Source organism: Osmerus mordax, chromosome 1, assembly GCF_038355195.1.
Source record: "Osmerus mordax isolate fOsmMor3 chromosome 1, fOsmMor3.pri, whole genome shotgun sequence".
Taxonomy (NCBI): domain Eukaryota; kingdom Metazoa; phylum Chordata; class Actinopteri; order Osmeriformes; family Osmeridae; genus Osmerus; species Osmerus mordax.
In genome coordinates this window covers 13470870-13481200 of record NC_090050.1, presented here as the reverse complement: position 1 = coordinate 13481200, position 10331 = coordinate 13470870, and the positions used below count along the sequence as shown (strand labels likewise).

General features: G+C 47.3%; 1 protein-coding gene across 1 annotated transcript; it reads right to left on the bottom strand.

The window, feature by feature from the left end:
* Window positions 1-87: 87 nt before the first annotated feature.
* Window positions 88-4010, bottom strand: si:ch211-112f3.4 (EF-hand and coiled-coil domain-containing protein 1). The gene is made up of 9 exons (XM_067232866.1): window positions 3175-4010; window positions 2401-2902; window positions 2170-2304; window positions 1821-1897; window positions 1548-1680; window positions 1270-1414; window positions 933-1058; window positions 718-787; window positions 88-593 (listed from the first exon to the last, which is right to left on the bottom strand). Exons 1-9 carry the CDS (start codon window positions 3743-3745, stop codon window positions 388-390), a joined length of 1965 nt encoding a protein of 654 aa, XP_067088967.1. The 5' UTR covers window positions 3746-4010; the 3' UTR covers window positions 88-387.
* Between the last annotated feature and the right edge of the window lie 6321 nt (window positions 4011-10331).

Sequence of the window (10331 nt, the reverse complement as noted above, 5' to 3'; positions counted from 1 at the left end):
CCCAAAAATCCAATAAAGCAATCTGAATGGTAATACTTTAACAGTTTCATGTTATTTGATAGTTATAAGGTAAAATATATTCCTCATGAAATACTGACTGATTTAATATTTGCAGAATAATTTAGTAGGCATACAGAGTAAAACATGGAAATTAAATATGTGATTTAACTACAAAACCCAAACAGATTTGTGAGGATAGAATTGCACAGGTCTATGTGGTAAAATGTGTAAAGAAAACACACAAATAAAACAATATTGGATGGAAAATGTTGTTCCATCCTTTTGGACAGTGCTGGAGTCAGGGGTTTTGGAGGACAGCCTTGGGGAACATCTAAAGCCGGAAGGTCATTGGGGTCATGGTGAAGGTTGTCCTATGGTGATTTGAGCTCAGCAGGAGATAAGCAGGGGGTTAGCACTGGAGTTCTGCTGACTGTGACTGGAGGACACGGAGCCTTGTGCCTGTCTGTCATCTCCACTCAGACCACTACATCCTCCTTCCTCCTCCCCCCCTCCCCATCCTCCCTCCTCTCCAGGCATCTCTTTGGACAGCTGGGCACAGAGGGCATCAGCCACCTGTAGCACCTGCGAGGGGCCTGGTGACACATAAACCAATCAGTGCAAGAACTGACAGGATGTGTTTCATTTCAGTCATTGCAATGAGTCAGCTAAAAGGCTGACTTCTAAATGATGATACACCAATGAATGGGCGAGGCTTACCCTGACCACTTCCACTGTACATGTCCAGAGTGTCCATCAGAATCTTTCCCAGGGCTCTACGTGACACATTCTAGTAAGAAAAAGAGAAGGCACATGTCATAACAAACAATACACCAGCAGGTGGCATTGTAGAGTTACTTACAAGTCCTCATGAGAGCGAGAACTTAAACTCACGCTATGCAGACAAGCTAGGGTAAGGAGGTTTATGAGCATGCCTTTTTGCGTAGCTTCAGCAGGAGTGTGAGTGCGTCTGTTAGTTTCTCCTCCAGCAGAGCCAGCCGTACCCTCTCTGTCTCCACCAATTGCACCTCCAGCCTCAATCCCACCACCTCCTCACTCCTCTGACAGGGAGACAGACAAGAGCACACACTTTAAAAGTGTCCCGGTGTCTACCACATTGGCGGAGGCCTTGTTTCAGGGGCCCAGATTTGATTACAGCCCGGGCCATTTCCTGCATGTTCGGCCCTCTCTCTCTCCTTGCACCTTCAGCCCACACTATCAAACATCAAATGCTCCTATGTACTAGGATATATCCAACTCTTTCTCTCTTACTTTCTGCAGTTCATTCCCCCTCTCCTCGGCAGGGCAGAGTTCCTTGCGGCCCCGCCCCTTGCCATCCCTGGGGGAGGTGACAAGGTCGTTGTCATGGAGGAGGTTGTGGGAGAGGAGGAAGTTGTGGACGGTAGGGTTAGGACATCTGGGAAGAGAGGGAGATGAGAGAGGAGCAGTAGTTACTATGTGTCTGTGTTTTGTGTGTGTTTGATTGCGTGTTTGCATGTGTGTGTGTGTGTGTGTGTGTGTGTATGTGTGTGTGTGTGTGTGAAACCAACCCTTTAGCGGTGCTGTGCAGTCTGTTGATGAGCTTCTTCACCTCTGTCAGGCAGCAAAGTCCCTCTTCTGTCTTCTCCTCCTCTTCCTCATCAGAAGATGCTTTCCCCTCCACAGCTCGCTGAAGACCCTCGCCTGGAGCGCAGAGGTCAATCAGGCGTTTCAGTAGGGAACAACACTAAAACTGTATACATTGATCCACACAGCCTTCAGTCTCTCTCATAAAAAGAACTCTCTCTCTCATGCAGTGATTTGTCCAAAGGCCTGCCACTCACTGGTCCTGAGGCAGGTGTCCTGCTCGATAGGGTAGAGGGGCCGGGGGAGGGGGTTGTCTCTGCAAGTGCAGTCTGATCTGAGGTCAAAGGTTAGAGACATGGGTCACATATTATGCCCTGGGGGTGGGTTGTTCGATGACTGGGTTGTGGGTGTGAGTGTGTGTGTGTGCGTGTTGAAAGCGTGTAAGTGTTCAAGCTCAGACTTGTCCAATGAGAGTGTGGCAGCTGCACTCTGTTAGCCATGCAGTACAGCCTCTTTACAGCCACTTGAACACCTCCACATAATGTGTAAGCTATACTGTTTGACTGACCGACACTCACACACACACACACACACAGATGTGTGTACCTGTATTCCTGAAGCTGGGACTCTAGTTGTGCGATTCTGCTCTGTAATGTTGGGACCTTATGGGCCTGTTCCTGAATCAGACGGACTCGCTGTAGGCCCAATCTAAGAGCTTCCCTCGCCTCCTCGGCCCGCCTCCTGAACACGAATACACCAATCAATAACAAACAAAATCTTAAATGTTCTGTGTATATCTGAACACATTCTAGAGTAAATTTAGCAATCAGAACCAACCTTATCTCAGCATTCTCCTTCCGCAGCCGAGACTCCACCCCCCCCAGTCTTCGAGCCTCCTGATAGGCCCAGCTAAGCTCTTCCTCCAGGCGCTGATTGAACCTGATTGCCTCCTCTACCTGTCCATCACGTGAAGAGCGAATCAGCTTGAGCTCCCTGAGGAGAAGGTCCCGAGGGTCCCATTTGTCTGATGCCCCTTTTGCACACATCCCCTCCCCACCGACTCCACAGCCTCTGCTCTGGGGCTTCGAGGCCCCCACAGCCCCCTTCTGGCCCTCAGGGCTAGCCACTTGAGAGGATGTGGATGTGTTTGAACTCGAGTGACTGAGTGCATTTGACAATGACTCGTTCGCTTGATCTGTGAGGGCACCGTGCCCCCTCTCCCGTCGCAGTGCCACCTCCAGGGCCAGGCAGCGGGCATCGCTCCCCTGCAGAGCGCACCGCAGGTCCTCCACCAGCTCCCTCAGAGCTGCAGCCTCACTCTCAAACTGCTGCCCAGGACCTGCAACCAGAAGGTCAGACTAAGCCAACTTGCATGGCAGCTTACATCAATTGTCATTAAAAGTGCTGTGAAATGTAGTTACTTTGCGATGTGGCTAGTAAATACAGACTGTTTTGTACAGCTCTTCTGCTTTGCTGTCTATATGCACTGTACGTGGCCATGGGAAAAAAAATCATGGATTTTTTTTTTGCTGACCAACAGTTTGATGTGTGAGTATAAGGAAGAGGACAGGGTACAAAGTGCAGGTATTGATATGATTTGTTTGAAACTACCTTTCTCAGAGCTCCCATCTCCCCGACACTTCATCTCTTGGGAAGCGTGTATAGGTCTCCTACCGGTCTGTTCTCTTCTGAGGTCAAAGCTGACACACTTTCTCCGTCTGACCCGCGGCCACCGAACTCGTATCTGACGTTCAACGTGCTCAGTTTCCGCGGTAACTGGAAGGCGCAAGGTTCCATTTTGTAATGCATGGACGCGAAAATACCCGCATAGCCGTGAATGAAAGTCCTTAAACGACAGCTCGCTGAGAAGCCCGACGCACACACCGTGACCTTCATCTCCCTCTTTTTCTGCGTCCGGCGCTTCCCTCTCCTCACTTGCTCTGGTGAGCCCCAACACCGTGCAAAGCACCGTAAAGTCTTCTGCTGATACCACGTCGTCACGGTTAGAGTAAGCCAGGTGGTGAAAGACCTCCTGTAGGTACTGGTCTATTCCCGTGGCCAGGACTACAATCTCATTCTCCACACCGGGGTCGGGGCAATGGTGGTGGGCTAGAGCGCTGCGCAACCACTCGCCCTGACGCGCTGCGCGTGGAGAGGAATAAAAAGCCGGTACAGTTTGCATGCTGTAGTATATTAACTAATACAGTTCACTTCAACGCGTAACGCTGATATAACAGTTGGGGCTTTTGTTACCCCTAAAATATGTCCCGATTAGGAAATAGACAGCCTGTAATTCTGTGTTCCCGATTTACGCACGATTCCAAACCGCCCAAAACAGAAAAATCACATATTCTCAACTTTACTCACTAAAGTCACTGTTTTAAAGCAGGTCCCACTGTCCATGTGTTGCAGAACCAAGTACCGACACGCGGCACTAGGGTTTTTCTTTCTCCCTGGTGTCCGTCGAGTCAAGACTGACATATGAGGAAGGAGGAAATAGGGCGGTGAGAAAGTAAACTCACAAGACAGCTCCACCCGTATTCCTTCAAGTGTGTGAATGTTTGTGAGACAGAGCTAGAGAGAGAGAAAGAGAGAGAGAGCTAGAGAGAGAGCTAGAGAGAGAGAGAGCAAGAGAGAGAGAGAGAGAGAGGGAGGGAGGGAGGGAGGGAGAGAGAGAGAGAGAGAGAGAGAGAGAGAGAGAGAGAGAGAGAGAGAGAGAGAGAGAGAGAGAGAGAGAGAGAGAGAGAGAGAGAGAGAGAGAGAGAGAGAGAGAGAGAGAGAGAGAGAGAGAGAGAGAGAGAGAGAGAGAGAGAGAGAGAGCAAGAGATATTTAGTCAAAGATAAGATGTCCTGAACAACCTGACAGAGGTGATTATGATTATTGAGTTGCGATCTAGCATGCAATAACAGATTAATTTCCTCAGTGTCCTATGTCACTCAAATAACTTCAGGCACTTTGCTGTCCATCCAATGAGAGTTGGAGACCTGAGTTATGAAGGCTTCTGTTTCACGCTTAACCAGGTAGTGAGTCACAGTAACTACTAAAATGGAGGGACCAACTATAGCAGGACACCTGATACACACACCTATACCACATACCTACCACTGTCTCAACATCATCAACAAAATACCAATGACTTCCAACACATACCTGCACTTCAAGCCAAAACATTAAACACACACACACACATATGCATTTCCGTGCTTTTCCGAAGAAACCCAGCACCTGCACACAGCAGCACAACGGAAATACCTTTACCTCTTCTCACAGCAGCGACTCATCACACACACCTGACAGCTACAACAAAGAGACAGTCCAGGGTTACACCCACCCATGCACACGCATGACTTCACAGACACACACCATCCACACAGAGATCTGAACTAGACAGCGCTTCAACGGCAAACAAGCAATCTATCGGATCAGGTATCGTAGGATTACACCTAAACAGACCGCATGAGATGAGTCACCAGTGACAACGGATTCTGGGGAACTTCCTAGTGCCCAGCAAGTACCTGACTTGTTTAGTCTTCATTCTGGAGGTGGTGGGGGGGGGGGGGGGGGGGGCGGCACTGTAGGGTAAACTTCCGATTGATAGTGCTCCTCATTCTCTAAAGGTTTTATGTTTCCTCCAATGAACCTCGTCCATCTGTGGTTTACTAGGGCTATTGAAGCTGTTTCACCCTTGTGGGTCAGTCTAGACTCGAGGATGATGTCAGAGGTCTCAGCCACTGGGGTCTAAACATCCTCCCTCCAACTCCCCAGATTGTCAGACAGCACACTGTCATCTCAGGAAGGCAGACCTGTACACTTGAACAAAAAGCCGTAAAAAGACAGACACAAGAGAAAACACAAAGACAAGATCTACCCTGGCCTTTTTCATGGACAAGTGAAGGCAAGTGAAGCAGCTCCTGGCTGGGCTGCTCTTAGTGTGTGTGTGTGTGTGTGTGTGTGTGTGTGTGTAGTCTTGGTCTCTTCCAGCTTCAGGGCACACATTACTGTACTGGGCTTGGCGCATGGACACACAGGTACACACACCCACACAGACATCACACCCACTGGGAATGGCAAACGCATTAGTTCATTTAGTTAACCATTACCTGCCAGAGGGGCTGTATCCTTTCAACCTGTTGGTTCCTGCTGTCCTTCAGGATGGCCACACACACACCCACGCCCAGCGGCAGGAACAAACATCACAAAATACTTAGTTAGATAATGTAAAACAGGTATCAGATATCACTGTATGTCACAAGTTCTAAAGAGCCAGGTCAACTTTTGTCAGACTCTCTCCAACAGCTACATCTGTACTCTTTACTGTGACCTACAACTCTAAGCACACTGAGGTAGGCCATTTCTTAACCTTATATTGTTCTCAAAAGTATTTGCCCCCATCTAAATCATGTTATTGGGCTAATTAGTGCTTGATGTGCAGCTGAGGAGGAAGCAAGTGGAGGTCATCAGAGCGGGTCCATTCAGCTCTGCTGTGTTGAGGCCACAGCCCCCAGCTGCTAGCTGCTTGTCTACTCTGAAAGGAGCTGAGCGAGATGAATGGACCCAAGACAAACAGAATGGCAGTATTGGCAGCAGGGGTGTGGAGGAGCAAGGAGGAAGCAGTGGGGGCAGTGCATGTGTGTGTGCGTGTGCACGTGGAGATAGGGACAGTGGCCTGTTGTTCACCTTTAAAAGGGTGCAGCCATTAGTATCCGTATTGACAGGCTTTGTGTTTAGGACCATATGGCCTACTGAGGATCAACAATGGAGTGAGATGCACACTTATGCACATTAGTTTCAAGACACACGGCCAGTCTTTGATGTTTCTACAGTGACCCTTCAACTTTGCCACGCCCACAGCCTCCGGTGTCAAAGTCCATGTAGCCTGGCTCCCCTCCTAACTGCTTCCACCAGACCTCTCTACAGTAGAAAAGCCTTCTTCCAAATCCCAGAGAACTGTGTAGTGCCATGGTGAGGAGTTTCACCTGAATACTATCAGTATTTTTGATGTGTCTTTCTTCTTTGCCTACACTTCTACATCATGGGAGTCAGGTGGCTGAGCGGTTAGGGACTAACCGCTAAGCCGCTAAATGACCGCTAAATGACTTAATGTAAAAAATTAAATGTAATCATGGCCACACATTTCCTCATGGCCACTTGACATTCCAACCTTAATCTGACTGAGGATTTAAAGCCTGTGTTAGTAAGACATCTATCCTCCATTTAGCATCAGATGGTACATTATCACCATCTGTGCTCCCCATCATGGCTAGAATCCAGTGGCTATGGAATGTGACCAGATTTAAATCAGCACAGCTGGCAAGCAAGACTACATGTTAGAAAGAGTGAAAGCCAGGAAAGAAAGGAGGACATGGGGAAAGAGGAAACAAACACTTAGAGGGACAGAAGAAACCATAAACTTCACAAAGCCCTCAGGTCCAGATGGCCAGGCCTGTGTAAGGGTTGGGTGTCTAAGGTAGCCTGCTATTCAGACCGACGGACTGACCCCTATTTCTCTTGCCCGGCGAAAGTGAAAACTGACCACGCCTGTGCTGTTGTGAAGTGGATGAAGTACATAAGAGGCGATGTGTAACAGTGTAAACATGACCTCATTCCTCAGATATACAAGGAATGCAGGTGTTACTCTTGGGCCACATCAGGTCCACGGTCATGGGTATGGTTTTACAAAAGGGCAAACACGCGTGCACGCTTCCAACATCTCGTAACTGCATTCCTCAGAGGGATGTTTTGTGTTTTTTTTTATAAATACATAGGGGCATGTTCCTACAGGTACCACATACTAGTGTAAGCTTAGTCTGTTTGAGCCTTTCCCCTTCCCATTTAGTGTCAGTAACCTTCTGTTCAAGTTTGCTAACAGTAGTCTATCAGTCTTTCATGATTGAAATGGGATGCCATTTTTATCATTTAAATTATTTGCTTTTATCGTTATTTATTTATTTATTATTTTTCATTTATTGATCATGCGTGCGTCCACGCACACCTCTTCTCCCATGCTGCTGTCCTTCCTCCAACGGCAGCCAGGAGCAGGGATCAGCCATGTCAAGGGGACTGTGGGCCCAGCCCAGGTGCTCGTCCATGTCCTGCCCAGGGTTCTGCATGTGTTTATATTGGGATTCTGCGTGTTTATATTGGGATACTTTGCAGAGGAAACCCATGTGAGCATGGGGAGAACATGCAAACTCCACACAGAAAGGCCCGGGAGTTAGTCCACCTCAGTACTAAACAGTACCTCAAGTGGGAATCGAACCCAGTAGCTTCCTGCTGTGAGGCGACAGTGCACACCATGCAACCCACCGTATCACATCATGCTTATAGAGCTATTATGCATCCAGGGAACTGGATGATATTTGGACTGTGGATGTGATTCTGTTCTACTATGGATAATCCACATCAACACTGGTTTAAGATGATAGCTTCCTCATGTGATCTAATTTCCTTTATGTAGCCTAGGTATTGGCTGTTTTAGTGTTTCCACCTGACAACAGTGCCACCCTCAGGCTGACAGATACATGTTATTTCCAACAACACACTAGAACAGATTAGTTAGGGATATCTGCACAACTATTATTGGTTCTTTGGCGCTTACATCCATCCTTGACCTTTTGAACATCATGTAAATTTCATGAAAAGCAACCTTTCTCTTAAGGTTAATATTCAAAAACAAACCGGGTCTCCATTTTATTTATAAACATGCTTTATGCTGCAAAACTAACCTGGCTAAAGGGGGCTTCACACCTACTGTGCTGTAACATGTTTATATATTTTATTCCATTACTGTAACTCAAGTCAAAATATCCAAGACAGTCTTCCCCCCAAAAAACTTTGGGGGGAAGACTGTCTTTTTTTCCAGAATGTTCATAATTTAATCAGAACTTAACTGTGCTGCACAGGGAGGGGGTTGGGGAGGGATGGAGTGAAGTGGTGGAGGAAGGGGGTGAGGTGGGATCTGGGGGAAGGAGGTTCAGAGGGTGTTGTAGTGGTGTGGGATCTGGGGGAAGGAGAGGCTGAGGTCAGTTGAATGTTGGCCTGAAGTCAGGGATGATGCCCCCTCTCTTATACCATCCTGTAGACCTGTAGTCTGTATTCCTGTATACTGGTGATGAACAAATATGATGGCGGAGCGATGTTTCATGAACAAAAACAAGCATGGTTTGTGAATAAGATGGGTCTAATCCTAGTACCACCTCATAACCCCTCCCACCCTCCCTGTGAGACCTACCACCTCCTCCGCCCCTAACCCTAACCCTTCAGTAGGCCTATTCCATAACGTTCTCTTTACAGCCTCTCACTATGACAGCTCTCATCCACCACCTCAGCAATAACATGACAAAGCTGTGATTGATATGAACGATACGTAGCCTATGTTGAGGTCCTTTATTATATTCCCCATATACCCACTAAACACATCTAAGATTACTTTTTTGGGGGGTAGTTTTTCTATAAAAGTAGGCAACAAATAGGTTATAGTGGTTAATCAAGTAAAATATTGCATCAAGCCAGAAAGTCCTGGGTAATCATGACGACCCTGGTATTTTTTGCGTACGGTTTTTAACATACTATAATTTGGGATGTACACAATCCTTTTCTGGCATACTAAATAGTATGAGGGAAGTCAGGTGGCTGAGCGGTGAGGGAATCGGGCTAGTAATCCGAAGGTTGCCAGTTCGATTCCCGGTCATGCCAACTGACGTTGTGTCCTTGGGCAAGGCACTTCACCCTACTTGCCTCGGGGGAATGTCCCTGTACTTACTGTAAGTCGCTCTGGATAAGAGCGTCTGCTAAATGACTAAATGTAAATGTATGAGTTTTGAGACGAGACATAGGGGGAGATCTGCATTTGGGACAAGAGGAGTTGTTCCCAAAAAGAGGCCCAGGCTTTCCTTGGCTTTTCCCCACTAGAGGGCAGCAAACAAAAGTACATCCAAGACATCTACATTGACTGGTTAAGAGTCTGCCACTACATCCACTGTGAGAAGGTAGACAGGTAGAAGGAAAGACACAGGGAGGTTGTCTGAGGATACCTAATGCTAGTGAGAAGGAAGGCTTTCCCATCACCAACAATAATATCAGCAGCGAGGCCTAGTATCAAGTTCAACATAATGTCAGTTCATCAATCTTCATGCCACCACTTCCAATGTATCACTGCTCATTTTATAGTGGACATGTGAAATCCTTGGGGGCATAGAGCGTATGCCTGAATATAATAGACTCTACCAAGGATGCTGTTTATCCCAAACCACTTACCTGCAGAACGTGATCTTGTGGAGTCTCTCATAAAAGACTGGTCCTCATCAAGTCAGCCCTAAACACCGCATCTGAACTTAGGGGAATGTTGTATTGTGGCCATCAACAATGCATTTCACCCCTGAGGAACAACATTACTGTACTGTACTAGGAGCGGTGGGTGGTTATAATGTATAATATACACCTCTTAAGAAGTAATAAAAACACAGTCCTGGTTACTGTAAGCACTACTGGATGGGAATGGTTGTTGTTGTTGTTGATGATGGGGTTCCATCAAGACTGCTCCACCTAAGTGTCTGCAATTCATTCATGTGCTCAGTTCAAATGCTTGGAAACACCCTTTGCGAACACACAGATCTGAAATGATGGGATGTCAAACAGAGCAACAGTGGGTTTCATCACTCCTGTATTTTCAATCCTAAAGATAGAATCTTATGAGATGATTCAGTGGTAGTCCTGAACAAAGCTCTTCCCCCTGCACTCTCCTTGGCTCCTGAACAGACTCCTGTTA